Raw genomic sequence first — 20,804 nt, forward strand, 5'->3', positions numbered from 1 at the left:
ATATATATACACACACACACACACACACACACACACACACACATACACACACATATACACATATATACACATATACATACGTACACACACACACATACTTGTCAGTACTTGGAGATGGGTTACAGCAGAATTTAGTGGTAGAGGTCAGAGGTGCCTTTAAACATCCTATAATACATAGGACATGGGCTGGGGGTGTAACTCAGTGAGTAGATTGTCTGCCTAACAGGCCCAAGGCCCTAGGTTCCATTCCCAGCATTGGAGGAAAAAAAAACAACCACCACAGAATGTACAGTACAATCCTAACATCAAAAAATAATCCCAAATCTAGCCCCAAATGTCAATATTGCCAAGGTTGGGAAATCCTGATGTGCAGTTCTTAGCCTGTTTTCTGATATTATAACACAATACTATAGACTGGATAATTTATAAAAAATAGAGGCTTTTTAAACTCCCAATTCTGGAGGCTGGGAAGTCCAAGAGCATGGTATTAGAATTCACATTGCATCTAGTAAGAGCCCTCTTGCTGCATGGCAGTATGAAAGATGGTACCACATAATGAGACAGAACAAGAGTGCTATCTTAGTTCTCTCTTCCTACCCTTATGAATTAATCTAATACCTCCAAAGGTCCTTCTTCCAAATACCACAGCATATGAATTTGGAGACTAAGTTTCCAACACAAGAAATTTTGGTAGACACATTCAAAACCAAGAGTATTTTGGTAAACACTTTAACTTGTGTTATTTCCTTGGGAGGCTGGGGAGGCTGAGGAGGCTGAGGCAGGAGGATCAAAGATAGCCTCAGCAACTTAGTGAGACCCTGTCTCTAAATAAAATGTTTAAAAGGGCTGGGAATGTGGCTCATTGATTAAGCACCCCTGGGTTCAATCCCAGGAACCAAAAGAGAAAAAAAAAAAGGTGGTTTTTAAAAAGAAGTAAAATGAAGAGTGAATGTTTGAAATGTTTGGGAGTGATAACATAAATGGGGAAGGAAACACAACCTCAAGTTAATACTTATGGTGGCCCCAACAGGCATTTTAATCTTCTCAAATGAAAAAGCTGTAGCTTGAGGTTGTTCTGGAGCAGGAGTTTGAAGTTGCCCAACTTAGGGATAAAGTCCAGGTTCACAAGAGACATCTGGGCAATTCTGTGGCAGTGTAAGAAAAGAGCATATGTTGAGGCTGCAGCTTGCAGAGAGTTGGGATATTTAAACTAGAGAATGTGTACAACCTGTGTTTGTGGGTTTGCTTCTGATCCCCAAAGCAGTGAGGAAGATGGAACCCTTCCCTGTGGAATGACTCAGAGGCTCCTGTCCCAAGCTTATGTCTCAGTGCTCAATGCCCAAGTCTTTCTGACCACTGTGACCTATCCTGTCTCCCGATCCCTGTCCCACTCACCAACTCCTCCTTCTGGGACAGAAGCAGATGACTGCTGAGAGAGAGAAGGTAGGAGCAGAGTTCCAGGCACTTCGGGCCTTCCTGGTGGAGCAAGAGGGCCGGCTCCTGAGCCGCCTAGAGGAACTGTCCAGGGAAGTAACACAGAAGCAGAATGAGAACCTGGCCCAGTTAGGAGGTGAGATCGCTCAACTCTCCAAGCTCAGCAGCCAAATCCAGGAGACAGCTCAAAAGCCTGACCTTGACTTCCTCCAGGTGAGTCTGGAACTAAGGGTAGAGAACAGTTAGATCCTATTAGTTTAGTAGAATCACGTATTCTGGAGCCAAAAGGGACTGAAACAAGGTGCCCTGATGCCCTGATTCTTCTGGAGTTAGAAATCTAAAGGGTTGTGATTTAAACACACAAACAAAAAATTCTTTTTCAGTGCTGGGGATCAAACCTAGCGTCTCATGCATGTTAGGCAAGTGCATCCCCAGCCCCTTAAAAATTTCTTGACTCTGAGCTACAATAATATAGCTTACATTGTGTTCCAGTATTCACATATTTGAAACAAAAGTCTTAGAAAATTATATTTATCTTTACTGCCTATAATAAACCTTGATGGTTTTATTCTATTTTCTTTCTTTTATTTATTTATTTTTTCCTTAGAAAATAGGTATAATCTATTAGATAAATTCACAAACTAAAAATGGGTCAAGAACAGTCAGGTAAAAGACATTGGTCTGAGTGACCTGCTATTGCATAAAGGGCTGTGACTCATCTAAGGTGGTTTCAGGGCAGAAGCAAACACTGGGTCTCACGAGATGACTCCATTTGTGATTCTATAACAGAGAAAACCTTTGAAGAGTGTGGTAAGGTCCATCAAGTTGAGGAGACACTCAACAGCCATCCATAACTGGCTAGTTGCCTCCTGGTATTCAAGGCAGTAGTGCATGGTATACCTGCTATTGTTTATTTCCTTGGAGGCAGAGTAAGGGTCAAGTTTTGTTTTCTTAGAAGTGAGTGGAGGTTACCTGATGCTAATTTGGTTTTCTTCCATTTTTCCTTCCAGGAATTTAAAAACACACTAAGCAAGTGAGTGAATCTAACAGTTTCTTGGGTTTTTCTAAATTCATTTCCACTGAAGCCTCTCTCTTTATCCTCCACCTCCTGCTTCATCTCTCACATCCTGATCCCCAGCCCCCACTTCCTTGCCTTACCTGGGTACTTTTTTTTTTTTTTTTTTGGTGGTGATGGGGATTGAACCCAGGGCCTTGTGCATGTGAAAAAGAGGAGGGAGAGGCAGGGGCCCCAATATCTCCTTCAAAGGCATGCCCCAATAACCTAACTTTCTTCTATTTGTTCCCACCTCCTAAAGGTTCCACCACCTTCCAAAAGTGCCACTGGCTGGCAATCAAGCCTTCAATATGTGGGCCTTTAGGGAACACTTATCCAAGCTATATAGCACCATCCTAATTGTCATAGCCCATTAGGAGTGGGATGATGTTCTTGGGCCTTCAAGGTTCCTGTCCTATAGGTGCAGCAATGTGCCTGGCCCCAAGCCAACAACAGTCTCTTCTGAGATGAAGAATAAAGTCTGGAAAGTTTCCCTCAAGACCTTTGTCTTGAAAGGACTACTGAAGAAGTTCAAAGGTAGGGCTTGGCCATGCAACATGGGTGCAGTAGTGTGTTTCTGATACTTTAGGGATACTAAGCTCTGCCTTTTTGGAATTTATGTGAAAAAATGGAGCTGGGTTGTGTCAAGACCAGATTAGTATGGGAAGACAATGGTGGCAAATCTATTTAGGATTTCCCCTAAATAGTGGCATGTGGCTTCTTATGGGACATACAGCCTGGAGGTGTATTGAAGGTGAAAAAAAGGTTGAGGAGAGAGAACTCAACTCAGATCAGTTCTGGGCAAAAGAGGGGAGAGTTGAGAAGAGGTGGAGCTAAAATGCTTAGAAGTCTGAAACCTATCCTGTCCCAGTCTCCCAAGCTTGCTGTGCCTGCACATCAGTTCTTGGCCTCCAGAGTATCTGGGGAATGAGTGAATCAGATGGGAATAAATGTTTGAAAAGAAGGTATCCTTGTCAGTTTCCTAGGTTGTTCATACATGCTCTGTTTTGTCTCTTTTTCTCAGAGGATCTTCGGGAAGAGCTGGAGAAAGAAGAAAAAGGTATGGATTGCGGTTGTGACAGTACAGATTATTTGGTCATATAAAGAACCCATTTGCTTATCTCTCTGGTCTTTGCACACAGTTGATTCCTTATATCCATGGACCTTAGTGGCTTTCCTGTTTATCATTTATTTCCTCACTGTTGCAGAAAGAAAGCTACAGGAGGGCAGGTATGCTCAGATATCCTATAGTCTGTGGTATGCCAAGGACCTAAACAGTGCCTGGAATATAATCATGCTTACAACAAGGGAACATACTTTAACTTTTTATTATGGAAAATTAAAAACATATTCAAAAGTACAGAGAGGAGTGTATCAAATGTTATGGATCCATCATACACTTTCAACAATTATTTCTCATAAACTCTCCACTGCTTCCCCCTGGATAATTTTAAAGCAAATCACAGGTAACAAATAATTTCCATGAACAGTAAAGATAGGCTGAAAAGAGATTGGCTTTTATCCCTAACAAATGCAAAGGTCCTCTCCTGACCCTTAACTGCATCTGTTATACCTTCTTCTGTTGTGCATACCAGACCTTCACAACATCACTACATCTAAAAATTAATGATTCTTTCTAATATCTAATGTTCTAATTTCCCCAATTGACTTTTAAGTTAATTGGGATCCAAATCTGTCAAATAAATTGCATTTATTTGATTTCAATAATTACGTATTGAATGAAAAAAAAGCAAAATACCTGGGAGGAAAAAGAGTGAAGGATTGATTGGACATTGGCACTGTATGCTGGAAAGATTGCTCAAGGAAGAGGAGACAGGTTTGTAGAAGGGCTGTACTAAAGGAACCAGTATGCAGGATACTCTTCCTTGTCTCCGCCCTTCAGTGGAGCTCACCTTGGACCCCGACACTGCCAATCCTCGCCTCATCCTCTCTCTGGATCTTAAGAGTGTGCGCCTTGGACTGCGGGCTCAGGACCTGCCCAGCCACCCCAACCGTTTTGATACCAACACCCGTGTTCTGGCATCCTGCGGTTTCTCCTCCGGGAGGCATCACTGGGAGGTGGAAGTAGGCTCCACCGACGGCTGGGCCTTCGGTGTGGCCCGTGAGAGCTTGCGTCGAAAGGGCCTCACGCCCTTCACCCCTGAGGAGGGCGTCTGGGCACTGCAGCTCAACGGTGGACAGTATTGGGCTGTTACGAGCCCCGAGCGGACGCCCCTCAGCTGTGGACACCTCTCGCGTGTGCGGGTAGCCCTGGACTTGGAGGTGGGGGCTGTGTCCTTCTATGCTGTGGAGGACATGCGCCACCTCTACACTTTCCGCGTCAACTTCCAGGAGCGTGTGTTTCCTCTATTCTCTGTCTGTTCAACTGGCACCTTCTTGCGAATCTGGCCTTGAGGAGCATTGCCCTGCCTCCTCTCTTGCTCAGTCTGGGGCTTGCCCTCCACCCTCCCGCTCCAGTGAGCCCAAGAGAGGCTGTGGCAGAGCACAACACTGGGGGGCATGAAGAGTGATTGAGGAAAAGGTTCTGTAGTAAACCAGGAAGGGAAGAAATGCCTTGGATCTTCGGGACTTGTTCCCTCTCTGTTGATGGGTATATGGTTTGGGCCTGAACTGTGAAATGGGGATGCCAGTGAGGACAAAAGCCTTACTCTTGACAGGGATGCTTCATATCACATGGGGCTTACTGCTCTGATCTAGAAGGGCCTCTGGTTCCGTGGAACGATTCAAACTCTTTAACTTTTTATTATGGAAAATTAAAAACATATTCAAAAGTACAAAGAGGAGTGTATCATCATATACTTTCAGCAATTATTTGTCATAAACAAAGTGGACAGGTTTGGCCCTGGGTCAGCCATGTTCATTATTATAGTAGCAGCTCTGCTTTTAGAGGTCATGAGTCCTATGAATCCCCCTGACCTGACAGGATTGTCTACTCATCGAGGAGTATTATACTCCCATACATGAACTGGAACAAGACAATTAACCCATGTATGAAGGAAAAAGCCAGGACAACAGCCTACACGCATTGCTACTCTCCAACTCCCCTTAACCTGATAATGCAGAGTGATATGTGCATCCTTGATCACAGTGGCTGTGTTCTCACAGATACCTAACCTCCCATTTTCCAATGTACTCAAGTACTCATGTCCACTATACTCATGTTCACTGCTACTCCGTACGGTCTCCTTTGGATAAGGAGAGCAAGGATTCTGGAATTTTGAAACACAAGTTGACACTAAGAATTTTAAGATGCAACTAGCACCAGCATAGAAATACACATAGCACCAATATTATCCTGACCACACTTTCTGGAACTTGCCAAATATATGCAACAGCAGATCATTCTGGTACCATAGCCTGCTCATAGCCTGCTCAGTCTGTGCCCTGGGAGAGTGTTCAGAAGACCAGCCTTGTTATCCTGTTGGCTGGATGTTCCCAGTTTTTGAATGGCTGGGCTTCTGGAAGGGTGTTTGTTGAGTGTTCCCTGCTTAGTGCTCCTATGGGAAGGGGAATAGGGACATGGAAATATAGATTGTGAGCTCATCTCTAGGAGTGGCTTGACTCTTTCTTGAGTTCCCTGGTCTAATTATGGGAGGACAAGTATGAGCAAGGGTTTCTGTTAGAGTGAGTTAGCTTAAGTATAGAGGAGTGTAAGTACATGCATTTGTTGTACCTCAGATTTGAGGTGAAGAACATTTATATTTTGAAGAGGGCATTTATGAGCAGGTACATAGCCTTTAGGTGTTACAGACTTAGATCAATTTGGTCATAACTTATGATTCATTGTTGTTGGTTCCTGTGGGGGCAGGCAAGACACTGTCCTAGAGGCAGACCCAGTGGACAGAACAAGATAATCAGAATCCTGCATCTTGGGGACAAGACCATTTAAGAGTTTAGCCTATAGCAGAACCCAGAGGGTGAATCCAATATATGGAGAATAGCTCTAGAACATAGTAGCTATTTTATGTATTTGAATGCCTTTGACTTCCACAAGGAAAACCCATTTCTAATGTTCAATTTCTAATTAAGTCACCTGATGTCCTTAAGCCCTAATGTTATCTGGGCTCATATGGCTCTTTCTTTTTTCTCTCCTTTTGCATTACCTTGAATTGAATCCAGAGTGCTCTACCACAGAGCTACATTCCTAGCCCTTTTTATTTTTTCTTTTGAGATAGGGTCTTGTTGCCAAGGCTGGTCTCACACTTGTGATCTTCCTGCTTCAGCTTCCTGAGTTGTTGAGATTACAGATGTGTGCCACTACACCCCACTTATGTGGCTTTCTGATTATTACAGTTCCCTTTGTATCTTTTAACAACTGCTCTGAGAATCACAACACATTGCAGGCTACAGAAGGTGGAACATTTGATGGAAGTACCATGTGTACATGTGAGGCCAGGTCTGAGGGCTCTGAGAATAGCTGTTTGCGTATATATTTTCAGTTTTTGTGTTTGTGACTGTGACTGTTTTGTCTACCAGAATGTGTGCTTGCAGAATAACTACAGATATCTATATATTGGAAGAAATATATACAGTTACTGTAACAATCACATTTGGAGGGGAAGAAATGTTTTTTCTTGGACACCAGGGCAGCTTGGTAGCTTGGATGATATAATTCTGGTATTTATACCCCCTGTTATCGATGAGGAGTTCTGCCCCCTCACACGTTGAAGTTTGAACATTGGAGAAACACACGGAGGCAAGCTTATAAAGCAGGGTTTATTTAAAAGGGGTAACATAGACTTCTCCTAGGAGGGAGAAGGGGGCCATAACTGGTATCCTGGTATCCCCAGAAGTGAGGTGTTCTGCCCTTTTTTATATGTCCTAGGCTTCCTTTGCTCTTCTGTCCTCTTCCCCTTTCTTTCTCCTTCCTGTATCTGTGACTAGACCCAGGAATGCTCTTGGGATAGCCAAAAGGTGGGAAACAGGTGGGCTGAAGGGGGAAGGGCAGTATGGTACAGCCCAGGACACATTAATTGACAACTTTATAGCTCCCTGTAGGGAGGGTCAATTCCTGGGACAGGTTACCTTAGCAACAGGTTGGAGCAGGGATAGGTTCTTGACGGGTGGAGGAAGGGCTCTGAAGGAATTAATATTTAAATCCCTCAGGGGATAGTCTCCAATTTCCCGGGACTCCCTCAAAATTGGCCTCCTTGATCCAACCTGACTCGATTTACCTATCTATACTGACTGCGTAATTCTGGCTTCAGTATGAGAGTATGTTGTGCATTTCCTATTTCTATCCTTTGTGCATCATAAGATCTCTGGGTCTCTGAGACCAAAAACTGGCCTAATAAGCGTCTTAGCCTATCTGGATAGTTTCAGATCCACCAAGACTCTGCCACCAGATCCTCATAGGGGCAACATTCAGAAGGATATCCAGGGACCTACTTCTGGTCTGACCACCAGTGACACAAGTCACCTGGTTTTGCAGGAAGGTAGTGGAGCCTGGGCCACCAGAACGAGCTCTATAACCTACAGTCACTACTTTGTCCTTTCCCAGACGAGACCTCCTGTGGTTCAGAGTCATAGGATGCCCCAAGAGTTGTCTTTTCCTAATTCTTCTCAAAGTGAGGTGGGGGTTAGGGACTCCAGGCCTTGGCCCTGTCTTTATCTTGGCACCTTGGAACACCAAGACTTTCTGATTCCCTCACTATTCACTCTCAGCCTAATTTTCCTCTGCTCCTCATTATCCAGCCCACTCCAGGTGGGTCACCTTAACAGTTCTGACCTAGATTCTCTGCAGAACAGGCCTATGCACACTTTTCCTACTTGTGACTTTGCTGGACCACTGTCATCTTACAACAAGCCAGACATGCTCCTTCACTCTTGTTTGCGCTCGCTCTGCCATAGGCCCCAGCTGTTTACAGCTCCGCCCATTGGAGAAACCGCCCTCGCCCGCGCGCATAGTTGGTCCTCTCTTCCCAGGGCTGTCTCAGGAACTGTGGCCGTCTGGCTTTCCAGACACTTACTGACGCCGAAGTAGAAAGGCTACTACTACTGAGCCAAATATCATTGGCCCTGTTTTAGTGTTTCATTTCTTAATACAGTGATCTGCTATTGCGACTGCGCAGCGGCGGTGATGATGGTGTCAATTGCTCGTGCGCAGAGGGTGGTGCTGCGGCTGGCTCCATAGCTCAGGGGTTAGAGCACTGGTCTTGTAAACCAGGGGTCGCGAGTTCAAATCTCGCTGGGGCCTAAGAAGACAGTTTTACCTTCCTTATAAGGAAACTTATATTTTCGCCTTCGCTGTGAGGCAACAAACTGGTACAATTACTTCCTCTTTGCCTCTCAGTACCCTCAATCCAGCAGCCCTCCTTATTGTCACCTTTTTCTTGAAAAGTCAGATCCACTGCGGACTCCACTATGATAGGTTCCTCTGTTCCCGCACTTTTCACCCGCGGACACCCCCTAGCTTGTGTGTGTGAGAGAGCTCTTGAGAGTTCATTGTAGGTCTTTCCATATCCTTCTGTCGCCCCACTCCGTCCAGGGGCTTGCCCTCGTCTCTCATCCTTTCGTCTTTGCTAGGTCGGACCTCCTCTCGTTTTCCGGAGTGGAGACGACTCCCCCTTCCCTATTTGGCTCCTCTTCCCTACCAAGCATTTGTCTTCCTCCACGCGCACTGGACGTTAAATCTGCTGCTCTGCTTGCTCGAGGCGGCGATGTGTCCTCCCTCTCTCAGTCCTTTCTGCTTTCGTGTTGTAGACATTTGCTTCTCTGTGAAATCACTGTATGTAAAGAAAAGTGCAAACAAACAGTTCACATTCCTGACACCCGAATCCAAAGACAATCACTTTGTCTTATTTGCGTCCAGCTTTTTTTAAACCAAAAAATTTTATACATCTGAAGAATGCTGACCTTTTGAATTTTGTTGATTTATGTTATTGACGGAAATGAAGAGTACCAAAATGAGCCTAAAATGTGTTGGGAAACCCAACTGCGCTGGCGACGTCAGGTCCTGCCACTCCTCCCAGATCGCAGGCATCCTCTCTCCAACCAGAAGAGCGAGACGCCACCAGTGGCTGCGGCTCAGGGTTAGAAAACAGAATCCCAGCTCAGAGCACCAGAACGGAGAAAACTATTAGCAGACGTCTGGGTAGTGATTGGAGTAGCGGGAAGGGAAAGAACCAGGTGCGTGAAGAAGGGAGCAGGTTTCGGAGATCTGTTGACAGGAAGCACACTCTTTCCTCCTGCAGCCAAGCCAGCTCCTATTCAAAGAGCCAAGATTTGGGGTCAAGACTCATAACACGCTCGGGATAGGCCAGGAGCCCGCGAGCACGTTTAGGAACTTATGGCCTCGGGCCTTGGACTCTTTAACCCGAAGGACTCGTACCGCAGAAAGGTCGCCTTATTGGAGAAGCTGGATTGCAGGAGCCAATAGAGAGAGCTATTCGGGAGCTTAAATAAAGCCATCCTCTGAAATAAAACTAAATATCGAGGGAGGCGTGTGTTGGCAGGTTGTTGAACTAACTGGTGAATGAATCTCAGGCCTTCATTTCAGAGGTACTCAGAGTCTGGTCGTGACCCACTGTCCAACCAAGGGCGACTGAATACACCAAGTCATCTGTTTCAGTCGGACCTAGTCCAGGCGGGGTACTCAGAATACACAGGCTCACGCCCCTGTCCTTTTGGTATTGAGAGCGTATGGGCAGAAACTTGGAAGGAGGAAGGGGTAGCTAGTGTGGAACATTACTTGTAGGTGGGTCAGTTCACTTGGGAAATTCACGGTGGGAAGAGTTGAAGGCCAAGGACAGAACCCAAAGGGAATCCACATGCAGAGAGCCCTGTGTGGAAGAGGTAAGGTGCGAGTGGAGCATCCACTATTAACGAGAGTGGGAATAGAAAACAAGTGGGAACAGAATTAGCATTTTTTACTTAAGAGCAAGGTAAACACCACCAGTCTCCCATACTGTTTTTCTTTTTCTTTTTTTTTTTTTTTAAAATATGCTTTAGTTGTACATGGACACAATAGCTTTGTTTGTCTACCTTTATGTGGTGCTGAGGATAGAATCCAGTGCCTCACCCGTACTAGGTGAATGCTCTCCCACTGAGCCACAAATAGTAATTGTATATATTTATGGGGTACAGTGTGATTATTCAAAATATGTGTACATTATTTAATGATTAAATCAGGATAATTAGCATATCCATCACCTCCTACATTTATTATTTCTTTGTAGTGAAGTGTTCAAGAACCTCTCTACTAGCTATTTTGGAATGTCTATATGCTATTGTTAACTATTCACCCTATTGTGCTGTTGAACACTGGCACTTAATCTTCTCATCTACTTGTAACTTTGAACCCATGGGCCAACTTCTCTTTACCTTTCCTTCTTCTGTCTCTGGTAACCATTATTCTACTCTGTTATATCAGAGAAGAACTTTTTATATTCCAAACATGTGTAGATCATAAAGTATTAGTCATTCTCTGTCTTATTTCATTTAACACTGTCCTCTGGGTCCATTCATGTTGTCAAAAATGACAGGATTTCATTCTTTTCTTAATGGCTGAATAAGTATCCCACTCTGAATATGCCACTGTTCTCCCTCTCATTGCTTTGGGTTGAATCAGGGCATCCTACAAGTTCTCTACCACTGAACCATGTTCCCAGCACTCACGTTTTCTTTATTTTTATTTGTTTTCTTTCTTCTTTAGTTTCACAATTTCTTTATACATTCATCCCTTGGATATTTAGGTTAATTCCAAATCTTCACTAATAGGATTGGTATTACAATAAATATAGATGTGCAGGTATCTCTTTGATGTGTTGATTTTATTTCCTTTGAATATATGACCAATAGTGTGATTGCTGGATTCTATGATAATTAAATTTTAATTTTTTTGAGGAATCTCTATTCTTTTTTCCATAATGGCTGTGCTAATTTACATTCCTACCAACATTGTGTGAGTTCCCCTTTCTCCACAACCTCACCTGCATTTAATATTATGTATCTGTTTGATGCTGCCCATTCTAACCAGAGTGAGAGATCTCATTTTGGTTTTGATTTGCATATCCTTGATGATCAGCTATGTTGAGCATTTTATCATATACCTTTGGCCATTTATTTATCTTCTTTGGAGAAGATAATTGAATTATTATTATTATTATTGCTTTTGAGATGTTTGAGTTCTTTATATATATTCAGGATACTAACCCCTTGTCAGATGCATAGTTTGCAAATATTTTCTCCCATTTTGTGTGTTGTGTCTCGGTTTTGATATTGTTTTCTTTGCAGTGCAGTAGACTTTTGGTTTGATGTAATTACACTAGTTAAGTTTAGTTTTAGTTCCTTATTCTTCTGAGGTCCTATTAAAAAAAAATCCTTGTCCAGATTAATGTCACAAAAACATTTCCCCTGTGTTTTCTCCTAGTAGTTTCATAGTTTCCGGTCTTAAATTTATGCTTTTAATCTTTTTGAGTTTTTATAACTGGTGAGATAGGAATCAAATTTTGTTTTTCTGCATGTGGATATTCAGTTTTCCCATTATCTATTATTGAAGACACTGTCCTTTCTACAATACGTGCTTCTGTCAAAAATCTGTTGACTGCAAACTCGACCTACATTGTTTTAATAACAGCCGTTAGTGTAGGAGATTTCTCTGCAGGTGACACAAAAATAAACCTGTGGCCCAACTCTGGGTGGATGATAGCGAATTTAACGGCAGGGAATCTGATTTACTGTCTTTTACTACTAAATAATCCAGCGCAATTAAGTTATTTTGGGTGAGATCAGATCCAAAGCAAGGGTAGAGGACAGTGCCCGCACAGGTTGGATCTCTGTGCAGGAGGCAGCTTGCAGCAATCTCAGGGGAGTTGAGGGCTTGTTCAGGGCTGGGAGTCCAGCCGCTGGCCCTGCGTGGTGTGTGTGTGTGTGTGTGTGTGTGTGTGGGTGTGTGTTTGTGTGTGCGCGCGCGCTCCTTGAAACCGGTTCTCCAGTTCTCCGAGGCTTGCTAACTGCAGTTGGCTAGTTACTCTCATGAGGGTGGGATTCCGGATCGTCGGTTGTTTCTTCCTTACACTTCCCTACATTTTCTGAACATTTTGTAAATACTTACGTATTATGTCTTATATTTTCAAAAACCAATAAACAGCCTCCTCCCCTTTACCAGCCTAAACTCAGCCACAAGCTAAACTGGAGTAGTACTCCAGCTTCACTTTGCCTTTCGCGGCTCATCATACAGTTCGTCTGGGATCCCCTCCGAACTCTTCGTCCTTCGGGTTCTCTTTGCCTCTGTGCCCATCCCTGATCCTCAAGATTTACGCCTTAATTAAGCTCCCTTAGGGTGGTGGTGGTGGTGGTGCGCCCAGCCTGTAGAACGGATGCCTCTGCTAGCTGCTGGAGGGGTCTGAATAGAGAGGAGCTCATTCAGAATCCATGGCTTGTCACAGGGGCTCAAGAATACAGAGCTTTCACGCTGTGCTGAATTACCTTGTGGCTGAGTTAACCGCAGATGGAAGTTGAACAAATATTGATCGGGTCGGAGACATTTTCAGCAATGAAAATAGTTCCAAATCTCTATAAATAGAAATCACTTTTTTGACGTTGAAACCAGCTCTATAGAATAAGATCTTGTATCAAGAAAGGATCAGACAGCGGATGGCTCGTTGGTCTAGGGGTATGATTCTCGCTTTGGGTGCGAGAGGTCCCGGGTTCAAATCCCGGACGAGCCCACTTGTTTTTACACTAAAACACTTTAACATTGGTAATTTTAGCCCTGGACAGTGCCCGGGAATGTGCCTCCAAATTGAGAATAGTCTCAGAGGGAAGAGTGAATTTATAGTCGCTGTTAAAGGGACTGAGCCAGAGCCGCATGAGGCTGCCTCCGTCTCTGTGGATTGTGAATTTCTCGCTTCAAATAGAATTCGGTAATATTTGAAACCAGATGGTTGTTTGCTAACAGTCATTTGTGTTCCGGAGCAAGCCATCCCCACGGGTTTCCGTAGTGTAGTGGTTATCACGTTCGCCTAACACGCGAAAGGTCCCCGGTTCGAAACCGGGCGGAAACAACTTTCTTGCATTCATAATTTTTTAAAATAATTGCTCTCTGAAATTTATCATATTGGGAGAAAGTTGAGGAATTTCTTTGAACTTATCAAAACTGTCTTCGCTACGGTATTCTCTACCCTCAACCTTCGGGTTCCTGTTGAGTGTGCCTCTTTGTGTCCTCTGCCTTATCCAGCGGATTTCGCCCGGTAATCGCGTTTGCAGGGTTGATGGTAAGTTATAGATCAAAAAAGACACATGAACTGGCAGCGGTGGGATTCGAACCCACGCCCCCGAAGAGACTGGAGCCTTAATCCAGCGCCTTAGACCGCTCGGCCACGCTACCCACTCCTGTGGGGTATCTTTTTGTGTCATTCTTCAATATAGTTAGAATCCCCAGGGTCCTTGGGCAAACACGGAGCTGTGATGCGTTTACACTCTGTACAACCACATTCGATCTGGCAGGATCTGGTGGTGGTTTTATTTGTTTGTTTTTCGGGAAAGCACTCAATTCGCTTCTCTGGTTCCCCCTTTGAGGAGTGGACATGACCACAGTGGAAGTCTACTACTTTCTCACTTTTTAAAAAGACCATGAACATGTGTGGTTTTACAAATTTAAAAGGGAGGAGAAAAACCTACACATTCACTACCATTTTTTCAAAAATTCATACATTTTTATATATTTTGTCAGCGGCACTGATACAGGATATAGGGAAATGGTATTTCAGGTTTGAATAACTTGACCTTCCACTTATTGGGACCATCTTGGCCTGACATTGAGTTCCACTATGTGGATTAGGAATTGTATCTATAAAATCACAAGTGACCACAGCCCCTGCCATAATAGGTTTCTTTGCATCTAGCCATTTCCCCAACTGTGAGCATTAACTACTTAAGAGAGAAGTCAGACTTGGAATCTAGGGTCATTAAAACTTAAAAACAAATAAAACGATGGCAACAAACAAAAATCCCTCATGATTTTCTTTTTGGTACTGGGGATTGAACTCAGAGCATCCCCGCCCTATTTTGTATTTTGAGACTCACTGAGTAAGGCTGGATATGAACTCGTGATTACCCTGGGATTACATTACAGATCTGCGCTACCGCCCCCAGCTGACTGATGATATTTTTTTCCTTATTTGCTGATGATCCTTTATTTTTGATTTATTCATTTATATGTGGTGTCGAAAATCGAACCCAGTGCCTCACTCAACGCCAGATAAGTGCGCTACCACTGAGCCCTAGCCCCAGCTCCTAACTCATTAAATATTGTTTAGCTACACACGGACACAATATCTTTGTTTATTCATTTTTATATGGTGCTGAGGATAGAACTCAGTGCCTCATATGTGCGAGGCAAGGGCTCTGCCACTGAGCCACAACCCTAGCCCCCATGATTTGATTTTTTTTTTAATCTTGAAATTATTATAGATTGACAGATCACGGCAAAAGAAGTTTGCCAGGAGGTCCCATGCACCCTTCACCTGTCCTCCCCAATAATAACTCAGATAACTATAGTACAATAACAAAACCAGGAAGTTGATTTTGGAACAATCCACAAAGTTTATTCAGATTTTCTCCCATTGTACATATTGGGAGGTTGTGGAACCTTTAGAAGTCGGGCCTAGTGAGAGATTTTAGATTGTTGAGGAAATGCCCTTGAAAGGTATTGTGGTACCCTGGTCTCCTTCCTTCTCTTTTGCTCCATCATCACAGAGTCAAGCTGTTCCATCATCACAAGCCTCCCTTGGGCCACTTTTTCTTTAAGTACTGATATGTTTATTATGGTATAAAGCAGTATGTTGTACACCAAATCATTTTACAGTAAAAGCATTTTGTTGTTTTTAGATATACATGTATGTATAATATTTTGATATATCATACATACATGGAGTATAACTTATTCTAATTAAGATCCCATTCTTGTGGTTGAACATGATGTGGAGTTACACTGTTCGCATATTCATATATGTGCCTAGGAAAGTTATGTCTGATTTATTCTACTGTCTTTCATATTCCCATCCCCCACCTTCCTTTCATACCCCTTTGTCTAATCCAATGAACTTCTATACTTAACCTCCTTATCTTCCCTTGTTATGCGGTAGCATCCACATATCAGAGACAACATTTGCCTTTCGTTTTTGGCTTATTTCACTTAGCACGCTAGTCTTCAGTTCCATCCATTTACCAGCAAATGCCATAATTTCATTCTTCTTTGTGGCCAAGTAATATTCTATTACATATAAATATTACATTTTCTCTATTCATTCATCTGTTGAAGGGCATTTAGGTTGGTTCCATAGCTTGGCTATTGTGAATTGAACTGCTATAAACATTGATGTGGCTGCATCACTGTAGAATGCTGATTTTAATCCTTTGCATATAAGCCAAGGAAGTAAAAGCATTTTATATATGACTACTATACAACATTTTATGTATAACCAAAGAAATCACTGCATAAATAGCTCCAACACAAAAGTGGGTTGTAATTTTTAAGTCCATTGAATTATTTGATACATAAATTATAAAATATTTTCTCTGTAGAAAATAGTAAAAATGGTAACCTTTTATAGCCACACCCAATCTTTTTAATCTCCTCTGTCCCCTATCTCCTAACCCCTGACAACCACTAATCTGCTCTGACTCTATAATTTTATTACTTCAAGAATTTAATATAAAGGGAATAATATATTATATGGCCTGTGGAGTTTTTTTTTCATTCAGCATAATTTCCTTGGAATGAATATATATATATATATATATATATATATATATATATATATATATATACACACACACACATATACATGTATAAATACATATATATGTATCTATCTATCTATCTATCTATCTGTTTTATTGCCAAGTACTATCCAAAAGTGTAAATGTGACACAGTTTGTTTAGCCAGTCACCTGTTGAAAGGTATTTGAGTTGTTTCCAGGCTTTAGCTATTACAATTAAAATTACTATGGATGAATATCTGTGTACAAGTTTTTGCATGAACATAGCTTTGATTTTCTCTGGGATAAGTGCTTGAGTGTAGTTGCTATATCATATGCTAAGTGCATTTTTAGTTTTAGAAGAAACCATCAAACTATTTTCCAGAGTGACTGTATCATTTTACATTTCTATCAGCAGTGTATGAGAAATTAATTCTCTGCATCCTTGCTAGTTTGGTGTTATTACTATTTTTATTTATACTTGTTAGAATTGGTATGTAATGATATTTCCCCTAAATCTCATTGCATTTCCTATATGGCTAGTGATGTTATTTTTTTTTTTGTTGTTGTTCAGTACAAAGGATTCATTTTAAGGGTGCTCTAACTCTGAGCTACCTCCCCAGTGTTTTTTATTTTATTTTGAGACAGGGTCTCACTAAATTGACTTGAACTTGTGATTCTTCTGCCTCAACCTCCTAAGTAAGTGGGATTATAGGTATCCACTGCACCCAATGAGTTTTAATATTTCTTTCTATATTCCAATTATAAGTCCTTTGTCAAATGTATCATTACAATTATTTTCTTCCAAACTAGCTTTTGACAGAGGTGCAAATGCAATTCAATGAAGAAAGGATATCCTTTTCAACAAATGGTGATAAAGTATTCACAGGCAAAAGGATATACAGCTCTATGCAAAAGAATGAAACTTGGGCTGGAGTTGTAGCTCAGTAGTAGAGCGCTTGCTAGCACATGTGATACACTGGGTTAGATCTTCAGCACCACATAAAAATAAATAAATAAAATAAAGGTATTATGTCCATCTACAACTAAAATAAAAAAGAACCTCAATTGTGTTAGTGAGCCTTCTGTCACTGTAACTAAATACCTGAGATGATCAATTTAACAAGAGGAAAGTTTTGTGAGTTTTTCGGTCTAAGGTTGGTTGGCACCATTGTTTTTTGGCCTGCAACTAGACAGCACATTTTGATGGGAATACCCAATGGAGGAAGATTTACATGTGGCTTGGAGCAAAAGAGAAAGGAGACCAGGGTACCACAATCCCTTTCAAGGGCATTTCCCCAATAATCTAAAATCTCTCACTAGGCTCTACCTCTAAAGGTTCCACAACTTCCCAATAGTGCCATCCAGGGACAAAGCCTTTATATATGGATCTTTCGGAGGACATTTAAGGTCAAAGTATAGCATCAGCTAAAACCTTATAGCTTATACAAAAATTAACTCAAAAGAGATCACAAACTTAATGTAAAATTTAAAATTATAAAACTTTTAGAAAAAAATAGGACAAAATCTTCAAGACATATAGCTGAATAGAGTGAAGGGAGAAGGAGGAGGAGGAGGAGGAGGAGGAGGAGGAGGAGGAAGAGGAGAAGACTTCACCACCATTAAAAACTGCCCATGTGTTCATGACTCTTGATAAAAGGATAAAATGTTACTTCCTGGGGCTGGGATTGTGTCTCAGTGGCAGAGCACTTGTCTCATACATATGAGGCACTGGGTTTGATCCTCAGCACCACATGAAAATAAATAAATAAAATGAAGGTATTGTGCCCATCTACAATTTAAAATTTTTTTTTTTAAAAAGTTAGTTCTTAATTATGTTTTTTGGTACCACTGATTAAACATAGAGGTGCTTAACCACTGAGCTACTTTCCCCACCCCTTTTTATTTTTCAAAACAGTGCTGTCTAGTTGCAGGCCAAAAAACAATGGTGCCAACCAACCTTAGGGCCTTACTTAGGGCCTTGATAAATTGCTGAGGCTGGACTTGAACTCTGATTCTCCTGCCTCAGCCTTGCAAGCCATTTCAACAAATGGTGCTAAAGTATTCACAGGCAAAAGTATTCCCGATCACCGCCTTGCTGGGCAACAAGTACTTTTTAAAAAGTAAAAACAAAAGGCCTATAAAATTATGGTTTATAAAAACTTTAATTTTTGTAAAAACAATAATTGTCAACCTGATCTTCTTAATACCTGAAGGAATCACCTGTCTTCATTCCCATGCTCCCTGTGGTGATGGAGATTGAACTCAAGGGCCTCACACATGGTAGTCAAGTACCATACCACTGAGCTACAAACCCAGTCCTTCCATCTCTTCAAGTTGCAGCTTAAAATCTATGAAAGATACATCTCAAATTAGTTCTTCTGCATTTCCACCCCCCTAGCCTCATGTTTATATACAATGGAAGAAAGGCATTAGGTATGCCAAATCTTAGACTTAATGAAAGTGTATCTTGCCCTGTGACAGAGTGAGTCTACAGAAACAAATACACAAAAGACAAGATGTGTGCAGAAATTTGCCTAGCAGCTTTACTCATAATAATTCACATCTGAAATGTCTACCACCATTATACTAGATAAATAAAATCATGTAGAGTTATATTTGGGATAATTGCAACAATGATAATGAGCTCATAAACAATGTGGGAGGATTTCATTACTATTGAGCAAACACAGCCAGACACAAGAGTCTTTATTCTGTACAAATGACATTGAAGCATCAGCAAAACTAATCTATCATGATAGAAGTTAAACATTGTTATCTGGGCTGGGGATGTGGCTCAAGTGGTAGCGCCTGGCGTGCGTGCGGCCCGGGTTCGATCCTCAGCACCACATACAAACAAAGATGTTGTGTCCGCCTAAAACTAAAATAAATAAATAAGTAAATATAAAAAAAAAAACAAAAAAAAAACATTGTTATCTGGAGGAAGGTGGTGCAGGAACTGAGTTGGAAAGGACACGAAGAAACTTTGGGGTGCTGGACATGTTCCCTCTGCCTCCCCCTTGCCCCCATACTGGGGATTGCACCCGAGGGACTCTGTCCCTTAGCTACATCCCTAGGACTTTCTTATGTTCAGACAGGGTCTCAATTGGTTGCTCTGGCTGGCCTTAAACTTTCAATCCTCTTGTCTCACTTTTCTAAGGAGCTGGGATTATAGATGTGTGCTACTGCATCTAGTGATTTTCTTTTTTTTTTAAAGGCTGAATAATATTCCATGGTGTATATATACAACATTTTCTTTATCCCTTAACTTATTGATGGACAGTTCTCTTGACTATTTTGAGTAATGCAGTAAACACAGGAATGCTGATATCTCTTTGACATCTCTTGACTGGAAATATGATATTGATAGCTTCCTCTTCCTCTTCCATTTTCATTTCAATCTCTCAAGGCTTTCAAGCTCCTGAACTCTACACTTAAATTAATGGCTTCCTCATATCTCAATCCATTCTTTTCAGATGTCTCCTCTCTCAAAAAACAGTGCCAGCAGGTTCTGAGTTTTTCAACCCATATGCCCAATGGGAAACCCTAGAGAACTTCACTGCCACCATCATCTGTCTCCAGGATTGCTGCCACAATCTTGTCAGGACTCCTCACACTGACTTGTGCCAGTACATCAGAAAGGTATTCTTTTATATGTGCTCAAGCCCATTAGTGGAGCTCAAAGAGGTGCTTGGACAGGCCCAGAATTTGCAAAATAAATAAAACAAAATATATATTCTTGGGGGAAGGGGTGTAGAGAACTAAGAGAAATCCTGAAGTTAATAAGTGAATGTGGAGACCTCATCTTCTACTGTCCTGAGTCTGGGTATTCCTTTGAGGAACTACACCCAATGCAGGGACCAGTCATTTTGTACCTTCTGCCCTTGACTGTGTGTGGAATGGATGTGTATACAGACTCAATCCTTCCAAACCTTCTTTTAATAGATGCCTTGTAGATAATGTCCCATTTTAATGCACAATTTCCCACTTAAAATACAATCATTTACATGAAAGCACTCTTAGTTATGTCTTAATATAGTCATGTGCAAATCACACAAGCTCTTCAACCACATCAACAGTCTTAACCTCCCTGCTTATAACTTTTACCAAATTCTGCCAGCTCTACAAAACTCCATTTCAAGTCAGTGTGGTTATGCACCTGTAGTCCCATCTACTTGAGAGGATGGGACAGGAGGATCATGTGAGTTCAGGAGTTCCTGCAAACTTGTACAATATAGTGAGACTGTCTCTAAAATTTGCATAAATAAATAACTTCTCTAATTCAGCAGTAAGAAACAATATCTTGTTTTTGGCACCACCTACTGCCAGTAAGTGTTGGCTGCAATGCTGGAGATGCAGACCTTGGAAGGAGGAATGGAGGAGGAGAGGGGCTGGGTGAGGATTCTCTTATCTCTGTGGCTGTGGGCTGTGAATAGCAGGTATGAGGAAAGATCTAGGTGAACTTGGATGGGGAAAAAGTAATAGAACACATTTTTTCCTAGTCATTAACTGAAACAGAATCTTCTATTATAAATGAAAGTTACAAAACACATAAAATCAACAGGACCTTCATTACTAATAGAAATCACAA

The 20,804-nt window shown here is 41.8% G+C and overlaps 1 protein-coding gene and 4 non-coding genes across 7 annotated transcripts in view; 4 read left to right on the forward strand and 1 right to left on the reverse strand.

Annotated features, from left to right (window-relative positions):
* Trim7 (tripartite motif containing 7) overlaps positions 1–5,283 on the forward strand; it is an 8,629-nt gene extending 3,346 nt beyond the window's left edge. Inside the window, exons 3-7 of one of the 3 annotated variants that reach the window (XM_048786728.1) lie at positions 1,417–1,647; positions 2,445–2,467; positions 2,910–3,025; positions 3,513–3,548; positions 3,697–4,207. In XM_048786728.1, coding sequence (XP_048642685.1) covers positions 1,417–1,647; positions 2,445–2,467; positions 2,910–3,025; positions 3,513–3,548; positions 3,697–3,965 — 675 coding nt within the window. In that variant the 3' untranslated portion in view covers positions 3,966–4,207. The other 2 variants (XM_015507249.2, XM_048786736.1) reach the window with 2 other exon arrangements.
* A 3,349-nt stretch (positions 5,284–8,632) lies between these two features.
* On the forward strand, positions 8,633–8,705 carry Trnat-ugu. Its single transcript has one exon. It is a non-coding gene; the product is annotated as a tRNA-Thr (tRNA).
* A 4,402-nt stretch (positions 8,706–13,107) lies between these two features.
* Positions 13,108–13,179, forward strand: Trnap-ugg. The gene has a single exon. It is a non-coding gene; the product is annotated as a tRNA-Pro (tRNA).
* Positions 13,180–13,442: 263 nt separating this feature from the next.
* Positions 13,443–13,515, forward strand: Trnav-aac. The gene has a single exon. It is a non-coding gene; the product is annotated as a tRNA-Val (tRNA).
* Positions 13,516–13,756: 241 nt separating this feature from the next.
* On the reverse strand, positions 13,757–13,838 carry Trnal-aag. Its single transcript has one exon. It is a non-coding gene; the product is annotated as a tRNA-Leu (tRNA).
* Positions 13,839–20,804: the final 6,966 nt, after the last annotated feature.

The sequence above is a fragment of the Marmota marmota genome, unplaced genomic scaffold (genome assembly GCF_001458135.2).
Source record: "Marmota marmota marmota unplaced genomic scaffold, marMar, whole genome shotgun sequence".
Taxonomy (NCBI): domain Eukaryota; kingdom Metazoa; phylum Chordata; class Mammalia; order Rodentia; family Sciuridae; genus Marmota; species Marmota marmota.